The following is a 24,856-nucleotide window of genomic DNA, read 5'->3' as shown; positions in this document are numbered from 1 at the left end:
TGCACCGGGGTGAGGCACCGTTAACTGTAGGCATTCACCCCCTGACAGGCTAAAGATACAAACTGGTTATTGCCGATTCCGGGACGGAGTAATGGGATGTGCGAATCAAGTACCTTAGATCCGAGCCAGTAAGCCCAAATAACTGCAATAGCATGTTTATTCCTAGCCTCCTCCTTCAGCCGGCTCAGTTCCCTTCGCGCCTGTGATGCATTTGAAAAGGAGTTACAGAAAAGTTTAAGGCAGGAAAGGTTACTGCTGGTTCCCAAAGGAGAGAGAAGAAAGACACCGGTCACCATCACACAGCAAACGCGAAAGCGTGTGCCACCACCCCACACCAAAACGTCAGAGAGAGAGAGACAGGTAAATGCGTGCTCAGTAGCTTAAGCCAGTGAAACAATTTCTGACACCCGCCCCCGCTGCCTTCCAGGGGGCAGTGTCTGGCCTACCTGGGTACCATGCCAATAGGCCGCGATGGTGGTGGCTGCCTCCTCACAGCGCTTTTGGTGCTTCAGTTCCCGCAGGATTTTTCGGGCCTAAGGTGAAGAATCACCCAGAGAAAGTAGGAAGTTAACAAAAAGTAAGATGCCATACTGGTTGAAAAACATACTTGCAGAGACAGTCATAACATCCACTGTCAAGCGAAAGATCTATCGTTGAAAGAAAGGAAAAGGGGACATTGCTTATTCGGCCTAAACGGACTATGAGAAGGTAGTAAGTAAAAAGGTCACTAAGCACAGCAGTGTGGCCCCCATTCAGACCGAGACAGCGGCCTCCTGTGCCCTAACGTGGGACATGAAGAAATGTGAGCACGAGCCACAGAAGCTGGTGCACGTCAGATGGAAGGAATAGCTCTCGGGATGCGGTCGGAGGATCTCCAGTGCTCCAAAACCCATTTACCACTTTCATCATTGTTGTACACGACGTCACCTCAGCTGTACTTTTTATGCAAAAGAGATCTTTAAAAACTTGCTAAAGAAAATCTCATTAGTCCAAAACCAGTGGCTTCTCCCAGGCAGTTACCAGAAACTGATTTTATGGGGGCCCGGGGGACATGTTGGTTGGGAGGTGGGCTCGGAATGTCTGAAGGCTCTAGACTGGAGACACGGACCCATGATCCAGTAATAAGGTCAAAGAAGGACTTGCAGGCAGTGATTTCACTTACTCTATGTGCTTGCATTTGTATTCTGGCATTTACTATCGCACAGCCGCCAAATTGACCCATGGCCTAGACAAAGGTCGATCGATGCTACTGGACTCCCGGCCCAATGTTGTACCCTCTGAACGGGTTCTGGGCCTGGGAATTGTCTTGAAGTAGCTCCTCTGGATTAGCCCACTCCACAGAAATCTCCCAGTAGGAAAGTGGTCAGAATAGGCTCTGAAGGATCTTTGACTTAGAGCAGGGACAGTAAACTTTCTGCAGAAGGCCAGATGGTATTTTTGGCTTTCCCGTTTATAGGTCTCTATCACAGTTACTCAACTCTGCTGTCAGAGCGCTAAAGCACAAGATGTATTTACACACAAGATGTAAATAAATAAGCAAGGGTCTGTACCAATAAAACTTTATTTATATGAGCCTTGTACTTATATTTGTATACATATTTATATACATTTTATATTTGTATATATATTCACATGAAAGTTGTATTCCATATAATTTTTACATGTCATGAAAAGTTCTCTCTGTTATTTTAAACAATGCTTTAAGAACATAAAAGCCATTCTTCCTTCTGGGGTTGTACAAAAACAGGCATAGGCTGTGGATTGCTGACCCCTGAACCAAGCCTTGCAGCCAGGATCTGGAACTAGGTGATGGGTACACTGTGATCCCGACTAGAATGGCCAGAGCTCAGGATGTTTTGATCATGACAGGGCAGCCCACAAGATGGTCACCAGGAAGTTATGGAAGGAGTTGGGCCGGGCAGGACGCACAGGTGCGGAGGCAACAGTGTTGACAGACAGCCTTCTGGACTACCACTTCCCTTGCAAACGGGGGGCAAGAGGATATTGAAATCATGTACGGTATTATTTCAAGACTTCCTGCTTCGAGAACAAAGCTCTTGAGAAGAGAGCCAGTTAGAAGGATGCGGCCAAGACATGGTCACAAGGGCCCTAGTGTAGCCCATAATATTTATTCTTTCCATCTGACTGTTTACAGGGTAGGCAGGAGATGAGGAGCTCCCCCCTGCAGGGTGACCTTAAAGACATCATCCTCCTTTGTGAAGAACTTAAAAACCCCCAATAAATAAGGCTCACTTCTTTTAAACTCACCTTCCAACCCCGGATATAAGACTGAATTACCAAGGCAGAACTCTTTATCTGTTGATACCTCTTTTGTTGCTGTGGGACAAAAGGGGGAGATTGTTACCAGTTCTGTTTACACATCTATAATACCTATACTGCAAGGATTGAGACAGAGTACTTGCTCACTTAGTGCAATTAACCCTTCATCTCCCATATTCCTCCTGGGAACCAATAATGTAAAGAAACCAAAATATCAAACAATCCAAAATTATTACAGTTAATCCGGAGTATGTTTCAAGGGTGCTAAATATAATCAAATGAGTATCACTTGAATTGAACTATGAGGCTATACAAGTGACTCCAACTCCATTCCTGCACTCAAGGACTCGCACTGGGTACCAATCAGCAATGTAAAATAGAAACCACATCCTGGGAGGGTCAAGTGAGCACCAAGTAGGTTGAGATACAGCCAAAGTTACTTCCAGGCGGGAAGGTTAAAGAAAACCCAGTGCGGCAGGCCATGCATGTGGGCACGGCAAGATCAATGCCCAAAGGCCCTTTTTCCTTCTACTCAGAAGAGTGGAGGCCACTGGAATACCATCCCTAGAAAAGTGAGCTCGTATTGTATTTAATGTGGAATATTCACCGGCATGTCAGCATCTGTGATGAAATTTCACAGCTTTTCTAACCAAGCCATGAAGTCATGCTGTGCCTCTCTCACTTTGGAAATGCTGGATTGCTCAGCTCCCTTTTCTGAGTGGGACACATGCCTTCCAGCCCTCTAGGCTAGATTTGGGAAGCTCAGAGGAAACAGAGTCATGTTATCAACACATGAGCAGCAGAACAAAAAGAGAATGCCAGACAGAAAGACAAAGAGAACCCTAGGACTTTGGACAAATCACTACCTCCTCTGGACTTCGGTTTCCTCATCTGTCAAATGAGGAGCTAGAAACCCGGCAAGATTCCTCACAGAGCAATATTCCGTGGCTATAGAACAAACTATATCTATGATATCTGACCATCACTTCTGACATGCATCTGATACCTTGATGTTTTCTTCTGAAGTTCCTAAATGGCTTGAAAACAACTCTATCTTACTTTAAAATTCATCTCACCTGGGTGGCTCAGTCAGCTGAGCGACCAGCTTTGGTTCAGGTCATGGTCTCATGGTTTGTGAGATCAAGGCTCACGTCAGGCTTGTGGCTGTCAGCACAGAGCCTGCTTTGGATCTTCTACCCCCTATCTCCCCGTCCTTCCCCCACTCATGCTCGCTCGTGCTCTCTCTCAAAAATAAACCTTAAAAAAATTCGTCTCATAGAGCTATAAAATATAACATAATATGGATTTTAAAATAATCAGCAACTGAAAATGGACATTCAGAAAATCTTTGAGTTATCTGGTTGAGAAAAAAGGTTGAGTTTAATCACTAGCTTGGATAACATGTAGTTAACTGGCTGAGATATTTAGTTCAAATTCTAAAACAGATGTAACTAACACTAGAGCGAAATTAATACCTTCTCTAAAAGTTGGGCTTATTATTTGTTTCTGTTCTCCCAATTAATACTAGTTATCACTCACCATCATGAGCTAATGATACATTATATGGTGGCTCCTTTTTTCACTTGGAGATATAAAAGTTCTATACAGGGAGGGAAGGTAAAATAGCACCTGCTCTCTTCATTCACTGCTTTGTTTCTTCTCATCCCTCTAATGAAATGCCCCCTTCCAGAGGCTATTTCTTGACCATACTATCCAAATTTATATCCTATCTCCTCACTATTCTTTATCTCAGTAATCTGTTTCCTTCCCAGCTGACTACACTCTATAATTGTTCTGATTATTTACTTGCTTACATGCATATTGTCCCTCACTAGGTATGAACTCTATGAGGTCAGGCATCAGTTTTGTTCATGTTGCTATCCCCAGAGCCTGGCAGAGAAGGTATTCCAAAAGCATTGTTGAATTCAAGACAGATGAATTCACTACACTTTCCAACTTGGATTTTCTTAATGATCTGCAAACAAAAAATGACGAAAAGGGTTCCCTGACCACTGGCTATGTGTTGGTCCTTCCTTTCTCAGGCAAATATAAAACAGAGCATTATGAATCTGCAGAAGAGCCAAGAGCCATTACTGTGTACACAGAAGAGAATCCACCACAGACAGGTTAGTGACAACAGTCCTCTGTGCCTCTGCAGAATACGTATGAATGAATCTCTCATCGTGGCTGGATAGGTTCATATGTGAACAGCTGTAGTACCATTGGCTGTGCCCTTTCAAACCATTTTAAGGATACTCTCTTAAAGCTGAAGCATTTTTTTTCCTTTGGCTTCATCATTTAAATATCTCATTAATTTCTCAAACGTGGACATATTACACTAAAATGTATTACATGGGAATAGGTCAGCAAAACTGTGTCCTGATTATACACTGCTTCAGAGCAAAACTTTTCCAGAGCAGAAAAAGAGAGTATCCTAAAGGAGATGTGATTGCAAATTCAATTCATCTTCCGATTCTTTAGAGAAAAAGCACAGAATGAAAAAGCATTCAGAAGTAGTGTTCTTATCACAAAATTCACTTGTGAGAACACAGCCTAAGTTTAAGCCAACCTAAAGGCAAACCTTCAGATTTCCCTCAAACTTGTTATGCCTCCAATGAAATATCTATAATCAAGTGAGAAACAAAATTCCCAAAGAAATTCCATGTCAATTAACTAAACATACTTTATCTTTAAGTCTTTTCCCATAGATAATAGGGCCAGCAAGCTGAGGACTAAAGGAAATCCAATCCTTTCACCAAATCCAGAATTCTACTAAAATGTGGCACCAGTTTTCTGGAATTAAGCCACTTTCAGTGCTGCTACAATACATGGAAAACAGCCAATTATTTTGGAAAACTGAGCCTACCCCATGAAAAGGGTTAAATGACACCGTCTCTTCCAATCCGATGAGCAAATTCAAGATTTAGATTTCCCACTATGTGGACCTATATCACTGGAAGGCAGTGTGATATACTCAACTTGAGCTATGAAATAGTCCTGGATTCAAACCTCATCTTTGCCACTTAGCAGCTGCGTGACCACGGGCAAGTTACTCAACGGCTCATGCCTTAGTTTTCCCACCTTTAACAAAGGTACCACAAAAGCACTCAATTTATGAGGTTGCTGGGAGGACTGAATACGTAAAACTTACACGCAAAGTACATAACAAATACTAGCCAATGAGCATCATTCTTACAGAGTAAAAGGGTGGAGGCTCTTACCGCGTATCTCCTGTACCAGGCAGCTATCACGATTTGGCTTTTTCTCATTAGGAGGAAGTGGGTACGACATTTCCACCCCCGATAAATCTTCTGAATGAGAGTGGCCAAGTCCTCAAGACGCTGCTTCCTCAGGTCTTCTAGCTTGAATAACTAATAAGAAAAGACAGCTGGATTTATCAAAACTCTACCAAAACCTTATGACATACATGAAAGACATCCCCAGGCAGAAAAATGTCATGATGTTAAAGTCAACCCCATTTGAGGAAAAAAATGAATAACTGTCTTGATTATGGATGATATGGATAATAACCCATGAGAAAACTCTTTTCATGAATTCATACAAGATCACTATTTATCTTAGGTGATATAGAATTTATGACAAATCAGAGAAGGGCCGAACTGGGCACTTAGATTTACCTTTACTCTACCCAGGAGAATGCAACTGTTACGGCAGGGAAGTGCTGATAAGGTCTCTGTTTAACAATTCAAACATTCTTCCAGATTCTCCAAATTTCCAAATTACCAAAAAGACTGTTGTATTCGTTATACTTCATGCTAATTCATTTATAAAAAAATGCTCCCTTGGACGTTCCTAAGTAGAATTTTAAGCTTAAAATTTTCAGCTTAAAATTTTTTTAAATATGAGTGCTTTCATGTACCTCAAAATAATAGGGCTGTCTTTCCTAAAATTATTGCATAATTCAGGTATTATAAATACAGACTGAATTTACCTCCAATTCCTATGAGTTAAGAAGGTTTTATTGTTGTAACAACAGTTCCTTTATGATTTATGAAGTGTTGTACAATCTAAGATTTTGATGTCTCATAAACAAATACACATGTTCTTTTAATGCCCCGTACTCGCCCATCCTCTCGGACATTTGCAGAAAAAACTGAATGAGGCACTATCGGCAGCATCTTGGGTAATGTTATGAAGTTAAATATCCTTTAAGAATTTGCCTATATGATTATAACATAAGTTCAGTCTGTAAAGGTTTGGGTTACGTACTGTTCTTGGGTTCCGGATGAATATCTTTGATCTACCAAAGGAGTACTCTTCTACAGGAATCTCTAACTCATTAAAGAGAACCTCCACGCCAGCCCTATAAAAATAAATAAAAATAGTTTTCTGAGTTACAAAAAGAGGTTATCTTCTCTGAAATCACAGTATCAGGTTCTCAGTGGTATAAAATAATAGCTTTCTTTCCAAGTATAATTGGTCTTTTAGTAAGCAGCCTTCTATCAAAGAATCTTCAGACTGAATTCCACGAATTAAACCAAATCCAGGTAACACTAAAAAAGTAAATTTGGGTTCAGAACTATGCAGTCTAAGACAATAGGGTATTAAAACCGTATCTTGATTTCATTAGCAGAGGTAATCTTTGAATCAGATACACCCATCACAAAGCACCAACCAGAACCCAGAGGGTGTGTAAGAAATTCACACCTATTTTGAATGCGCATGGTTAATTCTCCAAAATATTTTTAATATTGCGCCTCCGTGCCTCACAGTGTGGGCAGGACCCAAGAAGAGAGCGCTAAGTGCCAGACCAATGGGGTGTCATGAAGCATAGGCCTTATGTGGTAGGAGCGAGGCCTGCCTGAACTTGGCTCTGACTTCTCCATCCTGGACCCCGGTTTCAACAGCAATTTCTAACTAAACTTTATCCCATCAACCTATGGCCTAGGTGCCAGGCAGGGAGTGAATACATGTTCTGACCTGGAAATTAGCAGTGGGAACAAACAGTACCCACATTCTGTATCATCTGTGTATTGAATTTTGTAGCAGAGACCCCATCATATGTCTGGAGTTCATCTCCTCGTAGTAAAGGGTGAGTGTCTAATACTATTGATGTCCCTATTAAAGGCCAGTCCAGAGAATGTGGACGCAATACCAGTACAGTGAAATCAAATCCCTAGTCTCTGCATGGGCCCGTAAAAGAGGCACGTTGGCCTTCCTGTGGCAGTTGGGAGAGCTTCTACAACCTACAGAGAAGGGGCAACTCCTCTGACTGGTGAGAGCAGAAGAAAGACCACCAGACAGGCAAAGCCCACTTTCTCTTCTGCAGCAGCCCCCCCGCCCCTCCACCCCAACCAGCACACACATTCTCTCTGCATGTGTAGAGCTCACAGGGGCTGCTCCATGGGATGGGCCTGTAGTGGTCCAGCGCTCTGTCTGGGACTGGAGGGCTAAGTACAATTCGGGGAAGATAAACTGAAAGCTGCATGGCCCAGATTCTGCCATATTCTTCAATCCCGCTTTATCAGCAATAACACTGACTCTCTGAGTCCAATCTGTTCCTATATCTATTTCTCCATGGGTGCGGACCTCGTGCAAAGAGAAAGACCCTCACCCCCACCATCTGTCTCTGGGGTTAATTCCCTACAGAAAAAAACCAAAAGGGTGAGAGCACTGATCCAAGACACCTCTAACTCCACCCTTTTATGATTCTACACAAATATACTTAGCAATTACAGATCCCTTCCTACTAACTTGCCACAGCGTATTTTTAAAATTCGTGGATTGGATAAGCCCCATCCAAACCTTACAATCGAGACCTCTATAATCAATCAATAATTAATATAAAATGGTATCCTGATGGAAGATGGTCCAATACAGAGGTTACATCCAACTTTCCGTCAAATTCTGTATACTAACAGCACGTGAAGAAAACAGCATGTTATTTGTATCCTTTATAACTTCATTATTAAATGTAACCAATGAATTTCTTACCTTGCTGGTCCTTTCCAATGAGGCCATGTTTGTTTACAAAGCATTTTGTATCTTTCTAGGCAAGGTTCATAGGCCTGCCTGAAGGCATAGCCTGCCCTCCTGACTCGGACATTCTCCAAAAGTCCCAGGTACCTGATCTGATGACACACAAGAGCCTCGTTGAAGATGTGTGCCGCTTTTTTATCATTTGGTTTGATGCACCTAAAAGATTACAAAGATTTTAGGTTTTAAACTCTGTCTCTTAACGGATATATCTGTCTGTGTTTTATAAAATATAGTATATATAGTTATTTACTGCTTGGGATAATTATTTATTATTCTTGGGTAACCTAGTCATTGCTTTTAAAATTATTTCAAATCATTTTACAGAAAATATGGGACATACATGTGAGTTAAAAAAGAATAAAATACCAACCCATACAATAAAATGGATGAGTATCACTGACATTTTGTTGACTGAAATGAGTTTGACATAAAAGAGTACATTTTTTATATGAAGTTCGAGAAAAATAAATCTATGGTTAGAAACCAGTTTGCTGTTACCTCTGGGGAGAATTAGGGGTACAGATCAACAGGGAAGGGGCATAAAGGAATCTTATGGGATGATGGAAATGTTTTATATCTTGGTCCAGATGGGGTTAAAACTTAAGCTGTACAATGAAGAGTCATACACTTTACTGTATTGTATGTGTATTAGATACTTCAGTGACATTATTAAAAACACTGTTGTCTCCCTATAACCCCATATCTCCCTCCTTTTCAAAAAAAATTTTTTTTAATGTTTATTTATTTTTGAGAAAGAGAGAGAGAGAGACAGAGCGTGAGCAGGGAAGGGGCAGAGAGGGAGGGAGACACAGAATCCGAAGCGGGTTCCAGGCTCTTAGCTGTCAGCACAGAGTCTGATGGGGGGCTCAAACCCACGAACTGTGAGATCATGACCCAAGCTGAGGTCGGATGCCTAACGGACTGAGCCACCCAGGTGCCCCTCTCCCTCCTTTTTAACAGGGCATTTTGCTGCTCAAAGAAAGACAACATTTCCCAGCCTCCTTTGCAAGCAGGTGTGGCCATGTGATTAAAACTGTGGCCACTAGGATCACAGCAGAATTAATATATGGCACTTCCGAAAGTGTCTTTAAAAGGAAGGGGCTTGCATTCCCTTTGTTCTTCCGCTAACTGCTTGTTGGGAATGTAGCCATAGTGGAGAGCCATCTTTGACAATATGGATGAGAGAAACACCCTGGGAATCACAGAGCCACAAAACAAAGATGTCGTATTAGCCCGGGAATCCTTATACTCAGAAGTTACATAAGAAATAAATGACAATCTTGTTTAAGCCATTGTTATGTTTGGATCTTATGGAAGCAACCTCTGTATCTTCATTAACACTGCTGCTAAACATTTATGGTTACATTTGCCTACCTACAACTGCTAAATAAATTCTACACACATATGTAATAGGTGAACAATTAAATCTTATGACCTCAGTGTTTTTATGCTTCTCCTTTAACATTTATAAAAATAATGTCCACTCTTTGGCTTAAAAATAGACAACCAGGGGGTGCCTAAGTGGCTCGGTCTGTTAAACGTCCGACTTCAGCTCAGGTCATGATCTCATGGTTCGTGGGTTCAAGCCCATGTCCGGCTCTGTGCTGACAGCCCAGAGTATGGAGCCTGCTTCAGATTCTGTGTCTTCCTCTCAAAAGTAAATAAACATTAAAAAAAAAAAAAAAGACAACCAGATCAGTGGAACAGACTAGTGTGTTTAGACTTAGACTCTTACATGTGCTTTCAACTGAATTTCAATAAAGACATCAAGATAACTGAATAAAAAATAAGAGTTTTTTTTCTTTTCAGTATATGATGCCAGAGCAACAGGTTATCTATATGGAAAAATATGGACCTTAATATGAAATTTGAAACTACAAAGACTCTAGGAAAAAATATGATAATACTCACAAACTTGTAGTTCATTAAGACTTCTTAGAAATACATTAAAATCACTAAAAGGGAAGGGGAATGAAGGAACAATTCTGGGGTAACAGAGTGTTCCACATCTGGACCAGGGTGGTGATTGCCAAAGTGTATATATACGCTGGTGAAAAAAATAACTGAGCTGTTCACCTAGGATCTGTGCATACCATGTCATGTAAATTATTATTAAGTAACGATTTTTTTAAAGTCCACTTAATTGAGAATAACAAAAGCAACTGACCACAGAAAATTTCCTTTTTTTTCTTTCTTTTTTGAAACTAGGATCTTTAACCAATATATGCTCCAACCTGACTGACTGCAATCAAACCAGGGGATTCTGACTCTTTACATTTGTTACTAATATCAATATTTGGTAAACAAGCCAGACACAAAAATGTTCTTCACGCTAGTTTCCTCACAACTGTATTTTCAAAGGCAATTATGGAAGGTATGTGTGGGTGTGTATGCATTATATGAAATCTGACCTGTTAGACACACATCTCCTATTATCTAGTTCACCAAATACACATATGTAAAACTCTAATCCTAATTGGTCTTTACTGAATCTTGAGATCTAAGATGCCCAGAAAAAGAAAAAAGAGACCAGATGCTTCTTAAGGAATTCTTTGTTGCTTTGAAAAATGTAAGATTGTCTGGGGAGTCATTCCTTTCTTCAAATCTACAAGTCTCCTAGGAAAGAAAGAGGCACATATTTTCTAACACCAAAGTTCTAACTGAAGCCCCGCTTGCTTTAATGCTGCATTCTAAGTTAATGTAACAAGAATCCAAAACGAATCCAATAAAGAGTATTATGCAAAACCCTTACCAGAAAGAAAGTATACATTTCTGAATTTGTCATTAAACAAAAAAGAGATACAGAAAGTTAAGAACCTAGGAGCCAACAATGCGATTTCATTAAATATCTATTCCCATCCCACACCACACTTTTTTCCCCCATTCTGAAATTCCTTACTTGAAGGCAGGTAAAGGGCACTGGAGTATTTTTTAAGTAAACCCAAGATACCACATTATTCGACGTCTTAAGAGCTTCAGTTATCCTCTGCTGGGGCTAATTCAGATTAAGGCAAACAGGAAAATGATCTTCCTTGAAAGTGCCTTCATGATGAACTTGTCAGAGAATTTTATGTGCCAAAAATACCTAATGTAGTTTGGATTCTTGGTCTGCAGGTTTTTCATCAGCGTGGCCACGGATGCCTTGAACTGAGAGCCCGCTGTAGGAGGCCTTTTCAGGTTGATCTTGGCTGGGTTCCCTTCCGGGAACAAAGACTTGATGAGGGTGTGGCTGGCCTTCCACATGGCTTGGGACAGGTCTCGATACAGAAGGTCATTGTTTTTGTCAACAAATCCTTCCACCTGGTACAGCACCTACGAGAAGCACAAGAGACTCCGCAGTTGATAAACTGCACTCCAGAACGTCATATAACCGTTAAAAATATTCCAGGACTATCTCTATTGCCGCCTCCTCTTTCTCCATCAAAAAACCCCCGACACATTAGTCACACTCCTAATACCGAATTAGCCTCCAAGTTTAAATTCCATCTGTCTAAATCACAGAAGAGTTCAAAATAAATTCTATTACCCTTCAGGATTTGCAAGAATAAACTCCAAAAATGCTCTCATAACATTTTCAAAGGATTTTAGGCTTTTTTGGTGTTTGAGCACATTTTTGAGGTTTTACTTTTTTTTTTTTTTTTTTTTTTAAGTTCACATATGCCAATTCTAGTCTTAAGTAGATAGGAGAAAATAGAGATAGCACTGATATTTTCAGACATCCTAGGTGAGCAGAGAAATTGAACAGAAAAGTATCTTTTAGTAACATAAGCTGGGGGGGGGGGAATAAGTACCAAGTTCCAACTTTTTGAAATTAACAGTAATTCAGATACTATATACTTAATTTTTACTAGCTACATAATTGAGAATGTTTTCCTCTTTGAAGTTTGTAATCTTATTTAGAAGAAAGGAGGTATTAATGTCAATCAATACTTTTTCAGGACTCTGAAAATTAAGCTACGGTCAAATTTGTTTTTAACATTTTTATGTATCTTAGATGGTATAAAATTCCCTCACAAAAGCAAATGGATAATGCTTTTTTTAAAAAGTCAGTATTTCCCCACTGTTGTTTCAAAATCTCAATCTAAGAACTCATAATATTTGTGTGCTTGTAAAACCTTATTGTAAGTCTTTAGTGTCTCCTAATTTTTACTACCACGTCTCCTTTTATTAATGTTGACAGATCTATTTTTATAGGATATCTCAGAGCTGAGAAACAACAAAATCGACTTTTAAAATACATTCCAACTCTCTCGTGAAGTCCACTGGCTTTCCTCTCAGCTCTCAGTATTAGTAAGATTTTGCTCAACATGACCCAGATTCTACTTCTACTGAACATTTACTGATTCTACTCTTCTAGCAACTCAGCTTCTCCTCACGAGTTGGCACTGGTCAGAACGCTACCTCTGAGGCACGGCCTCCTCGGGGGAACAGCCGCAGGCCCGCTGAGCGCTCACGGCTCCCCCATACCTTGCGGCTCCCCCATACCTTGCCGGCGTAGTGCTGAATTCTGAAACAGCTATGAGGCAGGGACGTGTCATTGAGAAACCGAGAGCTCTTGCTCATCCGGCTCTCGAAGTGCTGGTGGGTGGCACACACTTGGTTGAGCTTCTCCAAGAAGGTCTCGTCGGTGACCGTGCCAGGCCTCAGGCACTCCTCATCCAGCATGGCCAGGATTCCGTTTGTGTTCTGCGAGAAAGGAAGTAAAAAGGTTTCCTTCCTTCCTCACTGTATTGTTTTCATAATGATTCCTAATTACACCGTCAAACACAATTAAAAAACTTAGTCACGAGAAAATTCCGTTCAGTTACAACGAAAAGCAGACAATCAAAACAAGTAACAAAAAGCCACAGAAGTCGGTCCCCTTCCACAGTGTCCCAGGTGCGTGTGTGATGTTGGGGAGGAGGGGTCTGTATCAGTTGCCCTCCCCCATTCCCTTCCGCCCTCAGAACAGTGTCCCAGGTGCGTGTGTGATGTTGGGGAGGAGGGGTCTGTATCAGTTGCCCTCCCCCATTCCCTTCCGCCCTCAGAACAGGACCTACAGAGTCACCTCAGCCACCTCAGCGGGCTGATGACTGCAACTCACATTGTTCAAAAAAGCAAGTCAGACCTCATATTCAAAACACATTCAAACACAAATCTAAACGTCAGAAACTAATGTGACAATGCTGTCTCTACAACATGTGGTCATAAATCACAAAGCACAGTCTTTTCTGAGGCCATTATTTGATTCATAGCTTGAGAAGGAAATTGGTTTCAGATGTTTTCAAATTGTTCATGTGTTCAAAATACGGTTTATTTTGTAGTAAAAAAAAAAAAAAGATGTGATTTGGGATCAATGCAATCAAGCTGTATTTCAAGAGTATCTGTTTAGAATAAAATTCGTATTCCACATAAAATTTCAAAACGGGTGTTGAACATGAGTGAGAATTTGTTATGTATTCAGACCCTATGATTGTATTTATCCCAAGAGCAGCCAGCCCAGTTAAAAGGAGGAAAAAATCAGGAATCTTCTACTTTGCTAAATAAAGGCCACTGTTCCTTGGATTGCCCCTACAGGCTCATATGTCTCCATTCCCAAGAGAATAATCCACTCTACTGACCATCAGCCCCGCCCACATCCACCAGGCAAGAGTCCCGGGTTCCTCTCTCCTTCTCCTCACAAGGCCGGGACATCCTCTGACCAAGATCTGTTGATTCCACACAAAACCCAGGGGAAGTGTGGACTCTCAGGAATCAAGTATGTTCATAACAACCCCAGAGTAAACATTACTTTTAGGTAATGCTGGAAGGAAACACTTCCTTTATGTGCCCAGGCTCCTATGTGAACATGAGTTTCTTCAAACATACGTGCAAGGGTGCTTAGGGCTGAGATAATCTAATTAAACTAAGTGTATGAACACTGTTTTCTCTTTTTTTCCTTCTTGAAGGGAAATAATTAAGTTCAAGATTATTATTTATGAAGGAAAATGTGCTAGTCATGACTTCTGGAAGTCAAGTTCCCACAATTTGGGTTCCACAAAATTTACCAGGAAAACTTTCCAGTCAGTCTACTGATTTCCCAGATATTAGAGTTCTGAACTGCTTACATGGAACATTAGTGTTCACACTCCAACACTGTTCAGATTTTTCAAAACGAAGTTTACTTATTAATAGAAAAACAGTAACGCTTCAGCATATTCAATTTAATTAAAGGTGCAGCTTTCAGGAATATCTTGAAAACTGAGAGAAGAGATAACTGGCTAATTATATAATTTCCAAAAGGTTTTGTGAAAGGCACTTGTTGGGACATGTAGAGCCTGTGATTCTATTCCTAAAACACAGCACTCACCTACCACTGACAACTAAAACCACTGTAGGACAATAAAGTTTATGCATTGTTTCAAATAACTTGGTTATCAAAGCCAGGAGTGAGAGTAATCCTAAGCATAAAATAAGTTTTTCCAGGTTTTCACATACAAATCAATCTTCCTGCAGTCAATTCATTTATAATAAACTACAGACGATGATATAAAAATAAAATATTTAGTAACCTTTTGGAATCTAAGACATATCTAGTAATTTTTTAGACTTCAAAAGCCTTTTCACATATATACAGACAAATGTGGTCACCTGAAAAATCCTGTGGCTCTTGGCCACCTGCAAAGTCACACACAAGACATCCCTGCATAGGTTCTCTGAACCAAGGCTAGGTCAATACTTGAGCCACTCCTGGGGTCCTACTTAACTCAGCTCCCATGACTGTCCTTTCATCTTCCTTTATCTTAACTTGAAGGGCATGTTTTTTTGTTGTTCTTTATTTACTTAAAAATTTTTTTAAATGTTTATTTATTCTTGACAGAGAGAGAGAGAGAGAGAGAGAGAGAGAGAGAGAGAGCGCGCGCGCATGAGTGGGGGAGGGGCAGAGAGAGAGGGAGACACAGAATCCAAAGCAGGCTCCAGGCTCTGAGCTGTCAGCACAGAGCCCAACGTGGGGCTTGAACTCACAGACCGTGAGATCATGACCTGAGCCGAACTTGGACGCTCAACTGACTGAGCCACCCAGGCGCCCCTGTTCTTTATTTACTTAAAATTTTTTCCCAGCTGTACTGAGATATAATTGACATATAACACTGTGTAAGTTTGAGGTATACGAGGCGATAATTTGGTACCCTTTCAATATTGCAAAATGATTACCACCATAACCTTAGTTAACAGCTCTATCACATCACATAATTACCATTTCTTTTTCGTGATGAGAACATTTAAAAATTACCCTCTTAACTATTTTCAAATACATAATATAGCATTGTTAACTGTAATCACCATGCTACACATTACATCTCTAGAACTTATTCATCTTGCAACTAGAAAGTCTGTACCCTTTGACGGACATCTCCCCATTTCCCCTACTCCCAGCCCCTAGCAACTGCCATTCTCTTCTGTTTCTTTGGCTTTTTTAGATTCTACATATAAATGATGTCATGCATTTGTCTTTCTCCGACTAACTTATTTCACTTAGTGTAATGCCCTCAAGGTCCATCTGCGTTGTCACAAATGACAGGATTTCCTTCTTTCTCGTGGCTGAATAACATGTCATTGTATATACACACATCTTCTTTATCCATTCATCTATAGACGGACACTTAGGCTGTTTCCATATCTTGGCTATTGTGAACAACCCTGTAATTAACATGGGAGTAAATATCTCTCTCCAAGATCCTGATTCCGTTTCCCTTGGATATATTCCCAAAGTGGAATTGCTACCATCATATGGTAGTTCTATTTTTAATTTTTTGACGAACATTCATACTATCTTCTGTTATGGCTGCACTAATTTACATTCCCACCAGGAGTGCACAGAGGTTCCTTTTACTTCACATCCTCACCAATAATTATATTTTTGGTAATAACCACTGAACGGGATATGAAGAAGTTACTAGAGTTTTAGAAATGAAATGGATATTTGATTTGGCGAAAACCTTTTTTTCAGAGCCTCCTCTGACCAGTGCTCATATTCCCAGGAGCCGCGGACCGGACCTGGGTTACCAGTATACAGAAAAGAATGATGCATCTAAGGCATATTAATGCCCTAAAGGGCTCTGTGATGCGGCCACAAGATGAGCACAGGAAATCCTAGCCAAGGATCAAAATGTCCAGCTGTCTGTATGTGTGTTCAAGAACTGTGTATGATTCCTCATGGCTACAATAAAGTCTCTAGAACTCCACAGCTCTCAGAAGTGTCAAAATCATGAAGACACCAAGGCAGTGAGGTCTTTTATAAGCAGTAAATTATTACTGAGAATTTTTTAGAAAATTATACCTAATACTCACATTTTCTATCAGGTCACAAATGATAGCATTATTGAAGTAGTCAATGTGTGTCCATTCTATGCCCTGAGAAAGAAAACAGAACAAAATCAGATTCCATACGATGATGATACTACAACACTACCATCGATAAAACAGACTCTGCCATCTTAATATATTTCCCTTCTTCTCTGAATATTTCCTTTACACAATAATGCAGCAAATGTCATCTTCCGGTTCCCAAAACTTCCCTAATTGTAGCAGTCCACCATTGACACGATGTGACTGAAGGAACACCTTTGACCTGTTCTGAGACTGCCCCTCATTCCACTCTGCCATCTGTGACAATTTCCCATGCACTCCCCTGGCTCTGTGCCAAACACGGACTCAACAGGCCCTTGGGTCAATATCACTCTGTGTATATTTACAATGTTTATAAGGAAATAAGTCAGAACTTGATCCCAGGAATCTAGGGCCTACATTTTTCTGTTCTTGATTTGTAATCACAAGGAAAAAATTAATTTTAGAGTCAATCCCATGTTGTAGGGCAGTTGACTATTTCAAATGTAAAAATATCCCAGTGCTAAGACAAAATATTTTCAACATAAGGAAAGACACAAAAACCAACCCACTGGTTCTAATGCTAGCTACAAAGCCAAATCTGTGAGGCTAAATGTAATCGTTCTGGATCTGTTTATACTCTGCCCATAAGTGTAAACATTTATTTTTCTTCCAATGGGGAAGAAATTTAATTCATACAGCAAGCTAGGGATCTTCCTATATATTCTTAGACGTGTCTCAGACAATCTGTACAAACTTTTAAGTTACACATCAAAGTTGGGGCAATCTCTTTATGGTGAGAAGACAGGAAGGGAATGAATCTGGCTTTTAGGAAGTTTACGTTAAAAAAGTGCCAGAAAAGTATAAAACATTTCTAAAGCATGATGATCATTCTGAAAGAAAGATGAAATATTTATGATGTAGCTTTCAAGTAGATGGGTTATTTTACTAAGTCACTGGGGATAACAATCACATTAGAAAAATCTATATTGAGGCAAAAAAAAAAAAGGATTCAGTGTCTTTAATGATTTACAACTATGCTATAGAAAATGAAGAAAAATAGGTAGTATCATTATTCAAATATTAAAGCAAATAAATGAAAAGGAAACAAAAATACAATACAACATATGCAGAATATAATGATTTCTCCTTTTGTCTGAAATAATTTTATACTTCCAAAAACATTAACTATTTAAAAAATGAAAGGATGAAAACCAAGTATGGTTTTACAATTAAGGATACAAGGACTTTGTAAACACTAATTCTGATTACTTTCAAATTACATTGAGATAATCCATACACAGCACTTGTACAACACCTGGCAATACAGTAAGAGCTCAATAAATATTACCTGTTTTTATTATAAAATCTTAGGAAATCAGTGCTTTTCAAGATTGAACAAAGCCTCAAAATATTTTCAAATTTATACAGAGTGATACTGACTTTTTGGGTATATAGTTCTCATAAATTTTGGCAAATGCATGGTGTCATGTAACCACCACCAAAATTCCCTTGTTTTTCCCCTTGGTAGTCACACTCTCACGACTCCTGTCCTCTGGCAATGACCAACGCTTCTGTCTCTGTCACTTTGCCTTTTCTGGAACAACATATCATGGAATCATACAGTATGCAGACTTTTGAGTCTGGCTTCCTCCATTTGGCATTAGTGCATTTGAGGATCCTTCATTTTATGGTGTTTATCAATTGTTTGTTCCTTTTTCTTTCCTTTTTTTTTTTTTTTTTTTTTTTTTGGACAACGGACCGCCATTTTTATTTTATTATTTTTTTTCCTTTCATGTTTAATATGTTTGACTCTGGAAAAGCCATGATTAAAATTCTTCAGATGAGCACATGATCAAGTATTTGTTGGTTTAAAAAAATTTTTTTTCAGTAGAGGTGACATACTGTTACATTAGTTTCAGGTGTACAACCTAGTGCCCCAACTTGTCTATACCTTAGTCTATGCCCAACACAAGTGTGGCTGCCATCTGTCACCATGCAACACTACTTCAAGACCATGGACTATATTCCCCACGCTGGGCCTTTTATTTCTGTGACTTATCCATTCCATAACTGGAAACCTGTATCTCCCACTCCCTTTCACCCACTTTGCTCATCCCCCACCGCCTTCCCTCTGGCAAGCATCAGTTTGCTCTCTGTGTTTATCAGTCTGCTTTTTGTTTATTCATTTGTTTTGTTTTTTAGATTCCACGGGAGGGAAATCATACAGTGTCTGTGTTTCTCAGTCTCACTTATTTCACTCAGCATAATACCCTCCGGGTCCATCCCTGGTGTTTCAAATGGCGTTTCTTCCTTTTAAAAATTTTTTTAATGTTTATTTATTTTTGAGAGAGACACAGAGCACGAGTGGGGAGGGGCAGAGAGAGAGGGAGACACAGAATCCGAAGCAGGCTTCAGGCTCTGAGCTGTCAGCACAGAGCCCGACACGGGGCTCGAACCCATGAACGCAAGATCATGATTGGACGCTCAACTGACTGAGCCACCCAGGCGTCCCATGTTTGTTCCTTTTTAATTGCTGAGTAGTGTTTCCTTGTATGGATGTCACAGTTGTTGGTCCATTCATCTCAGACTCTTTTTTTTTTTTAATTTTTTTTTAACGTTTATTTATTTTTGAGACAGAGAGAGACAGAGCATGAAGGGGGGAGGGGCAGAGAGAGAAGGAGACACAGAATCGGAAGCAGGCTCCAGGCTCTGAGCCATCAGCCCAGAGCCTGACGCGGGGTTCGAACTCACAGACTGCAAGATCATGACCTGAGCTGAAGTCGGACGCTTAACCGACTGCGCCACACAGGCGCCCCTCAGACTCTTTTTTTTTAAACACACTATTATTTTACATCATTGCACTAGAATCCACCAGGACTCAAGTCAGTCAACTGATGTTTACTGAGCACCTACTATGTGCCAGGCATTGTTCGAGGCGCTAGCAGCAGAGCAGCAAAGATAATCCCAGGTAGCTTAGATGTCATAACAAATGGGTTTTTAAGAGACACAACATGGCTAAACTCAGATAAATCTGATTTTAGGATCATGTTTAGATAGGCTTCTAAATCCACAATTTGTATTATGAGTATAAAAGGAACATTTAAAAAACATATATTTCAACATTACCTCCCGTATATACTCTTCTTGCTCCTCTTTAAGAGTAAGTTCAATGAAGATCTGTTGTAGCTTTTCATTACAATAATTAATAATGAACTGCTCAAAGCTGTTGTCCTATATGGAGAAAAATGAAAACGGCCTTATGAACCATGCACGAGCTGTCCCACAGCAGCGATGCTCCAACAGCTCAATCCATAAGAGACATCACACGCCATCTCGCAGATTTAATTGCAGCCCAGCACACAGCTCCTGGGACACCGAGGCCCAGCACACAGAGGGTTTGCACACCGCAGGCACTCAAGAAATGGTTCACGAGTCAAGTGAATGAATGAGGTATACACACGTTATGCAGTATTTGAAAGATGAAGACTTTTAGTTGACAGAGAAGCACTCTACATGTGGTTAAAAAAAAAAAAAGTTTCTCCTAAAGAATCAGAAAAGGAACAGTGAGCTTTATAATCTCTGTCACCTAAGTTCTCAATCTTCCATTCTCAGGTGAAACTCTAGAGCCCAAGAAAGTCTTCCTGACCTGATCACTTATTGCCCCCTTCTGAGGTCAGCTCCCTCATTCAAACTCTTAGATACCAGCACTTTTTTAAAAATCATGCTGTGTGTATATACGTGTATGCATGTGCATATGTGTACACATGTATTGATTAGTTTCAGCCTCATCTGTCTCATTAGACTGTATGTTCCTTAAGGGCAAGGGCTGACCATGTGACTCTCTTGCTGACCAATGTGAGCCCATGCCTTGCACAGGACTTTGCACCTAGCAAGTTCTCCACACGTACTTGATGAGTGAATGAATGAGTGAAGTGCCTAAAAAATAAGAGACCCAAGGGAATCAGCACATCAAAATCATCTCCCCAGCGAGAAACAATCTCTCTTCTCTCAGAAGGCTCACATATTTATCACCCTTCGGCCCCTCAGCAGTTTCTCTTCATGTTAGAGTTACCTCCTATGAACTCCGATGCAAGATCCATACCTAAATCATCTCTGAACAATCCGCAGGGTTTAATGTACTGACATATATACTGAGGGCACAAAATGCATGCCTGTGGAATGAATACAATTCGCCAAGAACCACACCATTCTGGAAGAGGTAGATCTGGTAAGAAAACATGTTCTCTTCACCTCTATCATATGTCTTTGCAGACGGGAGATGGTAGCCATGGGAGCAAGGGATGGTATGACCTCCCCACTGATAAACCTGACTCCTGTCCCACTGAGGTGGCTATTCCTGGCCTAATGAGCCAGGAGTGTCCAGGCGTGAAACCGAAGCTCGTCGCTTCCTGTGAAAACACAGAGCAACTGGCCTTCGAATCTCTCCGTGAGTGACGAAAGCAAAAAAGTCACGCAGTATCTGACCACATTCTTTGCCGGAAGTCAGCTAAGGGTTTCCTATCACCAGTGATGAACTAATTAATCAGGGAAAACTTCTAACTCTAAACCTTAAATGACACATACACACTATCACTGACTAATCTTTTAATGCTAAGTCTGGTCAAGGATAAAAGCTATTTTGTTTTTTGTTTTTAATGTTGCAGGTTCTTACTAAAGGGCACATGCTGATTTTCAAGACGAACACAGTCTTAGGCACAAAGGGCCTTCCCCAATACTCATTTTCACATAAAATTTTAAAAGCTATGTGTTCTAATCTTTGGAACTTAACAATTTTTGTCAGAAGCACAAGCCCATCTGGGATAGACGCCTTATTATGATTATGGTCAGGATAAGGTCATTTCTCAATGAGGAAGTCTGGCTTTCTTAGTTTGGTAAAATATATCCTTATATAATACCACTACCCCAAATTAAACCTACAAATAAAATTAAAGTTTTATGGGTTTCCATGAAATCCATGGAGTAAATCCTTTCTGTCAATTTAATAAGTCTATGCTCATGGAGCCATTTAAGCAAAATGATGCTGAACTTCATATGGTAACTAACGAGGAAAAGGAAGTGGAGAATAAGTAGTGTCCTTGGACACATCACATGACCATGAACAGCTTGAAGTACGCTCTGCAACAGGACTATGAAATACACACAAGCAGGTTAGAAATCAGAGGCAAAGCTTCACAATTACAACGCCACTCAAGGAGTAAGTTAGAACTCAACTGGATTTCCCTTCAACATTTAAAGATTCCTGTATGAATTCTCTATTTCATATTTGCACACAGTTAATCAATGGCCATTTACTGCAAAATCCACACAGTTGGAGAAGCCATTAACACAGGAGCATGCAACAGACTGTCACTGCAAACAGTTCATACTTACTGCATTCTGGTGCAAAAAGGGACAGATTATACAAAATGCAATCAGTTCTTAATTTGCCATAAACTTCTAACAGTAAACACTTACCGACAGTTATTCATTGGTGCAAATGACAGATTTTACCATTCGGGTTATGTTTCTGATTGGCATAAAACTCCGAAATCAAGACACACGTCCAACCAGTTCAAACCACAGGTCTACAATACCTACAAGTGGTGTCTGAACTGTGGTTCTGCGAGGCGTGAGCTACGCAGGATAAAAAGTCTGACTCAGACAATACCTCATGTGACTTGCTTGAAGTCCCAAGGCTTCAGGATTTAATGCGTCTAATTCTAAATTATCAGGAAAAACGTGTATGTATAACCCATCGCCCCAGGGAGTCAGAGACAGAGGCAATTAGCAGGTCACCACAGGAGTGAAGAGATCCAGCAAGATCCAGAAGCAGCTCCTCTTTCTCACCACCGCACTCCCCCTCACTCCCCGTGCTGTCCCTGCTATGTCTCTCCTTCAAACATAAACAATGTGGTAAGGAGAGAGCATTCTGGAGACAGCCTAAGAAAAAAACTGGTCTCTCCTACCTTATCCTGTTGCTTAAAGAACAAAAACAAAATAGAACAGCACAATCACCAAGGCAGAAACCAGCTTACTTCCCCACAGAAATATCTGAGCATTTATTGCAAACATACCTCACAGCCTGCAAAACGTGTTACAAATCACCAGAGCAATCATTATTGCCAAAAATGAAGGCCATCGCATTTCTTATGATCTGTGTTTGAGTTGTTGACATTGTCCAAATGTTTTGGGAAATGGGACTTCATGAATCATTAAAAATAACATGCAAAAGTTTATAATTTTTTTTTTAATTTTTAATGTTTTTATTTATTTTTTTTTTAATTTTTTTTTTCAACGTTTATTTTTATTTTTGGGACAGAGAGAGACAGAGCATGAATGCGGGAGGGGCAGAGAGAGAGGGAGACACAGAATCGGAAACAGGCTCCAGGCTCTGAGCCATCAGCCCAGAGCCTGACGCGGGGCTCGAACTCATGGACCGCGAGATCGTGACCTGGCTGAAGTCGGACGCTTAACCGACTGCGCCACCCAGGCGCCCCAAAAGTTTATAATTTGCAAAAAAAAAAAAAATAAGGAGCAGCCTGGTAGCAGTTCCTATAGCTACACCTTGCACAGGCTCTGAACGTGACTGCATGCACACAGGCACTAAACACCGCTGGGTTTTCCACTCGGGTCCTTCTTCCCTTTAGAAAACAGCTAAACTGGATCTAGGAACCATCACATGAATACAAAGGCCCTGAAGCAATTTGATATTTGGATGCTTTTTGTGTGTCGAGAACCGTGGGTGGCCAGAGATCCATGAGCTGGGCGCTGTCTCCCACATGTCAGTCTCATGAATCAAAGTCTCCTAAGGAGGAAGTGGGCAGGAACTTGAATGACTCATCTCCCCTCCCGTCTCCAGTTTTCTACCCATGCCCCATGCATGGAATGTGTCTCCACTGTCTAAGTCACATTTATCCCCAAAGGCTAAAGGAGAAAACTAAAACTTTGGGGAACATCTTCAAATACGCACATCCAGAATTTTCCATTATACCGTCTCCCTGAATGGAGCCCAGAACCATCCCACCCCCATTGGACTGCTCTAGGAAAAACAGGTAAACAGCAAGGTGTCTACTTTTGATACTGTTTTACACTGTAGTCACCAAGAGTATACCGGGATAGGAAGAACTTGGTAGGTTTAGAAGTATGTAATATACCAAAACTTTAAAGTCTAGGGTTTCTGTCAAGAATTCCTGAGTTTGAGTCCACCTTTTCAACATCAAAGAAACAGCAAACCATACCCCCCAATGAAGTTCACAACTAGTTTATACTCTTAAGTATCAACTATGAACTTTCTGCTTGGAAGGATTCTGAAAGATGAATCAAAAATACTGGCCTGTTACTAATTTCTTTGTATTTTCTTGGCAACAGAGGAGGCTAATGATATCTTGTACACTATGAGACAGGGAGACATTTCAGTCTTGTATTCTTTAAATACGTAACATTTTTCTTCCCAGTACACAAACATGGTAAGTTTTAAGAAAAACAGCATGATAGTGCTCTTCTTAAATACTTTAAGCATTGATTTAAAAGGTTAAAGCAAGAGTAATGATGTCCATACTATTATGAACCATATTATTTCCCTCCATTTTCACTCTAAAGGGTACTTTAAATCTTCTCCTTCCTCTTCAAGTTCTCTAGCACATGGAGAATGAAATCAGAGGAAAAAAGCTGGAACAGAAGGGATTGCCTATAACCAGGATCAATTTTCTTCTAAAAACAACTTAGAAAACAAATCTCATAACCACGAGGCACACTTACCAAGCTATACTGACTCTTACCCAACTATTAGGTCATTTGATTTGGAACAATCATTGCATCTAGCCTCTCATATCTTTACTGTATATGGTTCATATACAATATATGTATATGAGGTTCATGTATGTATATGAGGCTCAAAAGGGCAAGATGAAGAAAGAGCTAGCCCTTCAAAATAACTAGCCCTTTGCCTGCATGAAACTAGCTCCATTGTATGAAAAGTGAAATATCCAGCCTGCTGTTCTGTTTTGGCCTATGGCACACTAATAATTTATTAATTTTCCCAGTAAACTACCTGCCAATTGTAGTACTTCCCAGATAAGCACTTAGCAAGAAGCTAAATCGATTCAGATGGCTCAACTTAGTCTTGAATTTAATTTTTTAAAAAGAATAGCTGTTGTTCTTTTATGGTGATGCTACGAACGTCTCTCAGAGATCAGTTACAAGAACATCCAAACTTGATTGTGTGGAA

General features: G+C 40.3%; 1 protein-coding gene across 9 annotated transcripts in view; it reads right to left on the bottom strand.

The window, feature by feature from the left end:
* The window catches only part of MYO1B (myosin IB), a 190,144-nt gene that overhangs the window by 23,250 nt on the left and 142,038 nt on the right, over nucleotides 1-24,856 (bottom strand). For 3 of the 9 annotated variants that reach the window (XM_019838395.3, XM_019838392.3, XM_045034161.1), the window contains exons 14-24: nucleotides 22,021-22,026; nucleotides 19,756-19,860; nucleotides 16,591-16,653; nucleotides 12,766-12,966; nucleotides 11,366-11,592; nucleotides 8,236-8,436; nucleotides 6,511-6,604; nucleotides 5,502-5,651; nucleotides 2,269-2,337; nucleotides 447-533; nucleotides 114-200 (exon numbers count right to left, since the gene is read on the bottom strand). In XM_019838395.3, the coding sequence (XP_019693954.1) occupies nucleotides 114-200; nucleotides 447-533; nucleotides 2,269-2,337; nucleotides 5,502-5,651; nucleotides 6,511-6,604; nucleotides 8,236-8,436; nucleotides 11,366-11,592; nucleotides 12,766-12,966; nucleotides 16,591-16,653; nucleotides 19,756-19,860; nucleotides 22,021-22,026 (1,290 nt within the window). The remainder of the gene's footprint in view (nucleotides 1-113; nucleotides 201-446; nucleotides 534-2,268; nucleotides 2,338-5,501; nucleotides 5,652-6,510; nucleotides 6,605-8,235; nucleotides 8,437-11,365; nucleotides 11,593-12,765; nucleotides 12,967-16,590; nucleotides 16,654-19,755; nucleotides 19,861-22,020; nucleotides 22,027-24,856) is intronic. The other 6 variants (XM_045034160.1, XM_045034164.1, XM_045034159.1 and 3 more) reach the window with 3 other exon arrangements.

The sequence above is a fragment of the Felis catus genome, chromosome C1 (assembly GCF_018350175.1).
Source record: "Felis catus isolate Fca126 chromosome C1, F.catus_Fca126_mat1.0, whole genome shotgun sequence".
Classification (NCBI taxonomy): Eukaryota; Metazoa; Chordata; class Mammalia; order Carnivora; family Felidae; genus Felis; species Felis catus.
The sequence above is the reverse complement of the archived record's forward strand: the minus strand, read 5'-3'. Positions and strand labels throughout refer to the sequence as shown.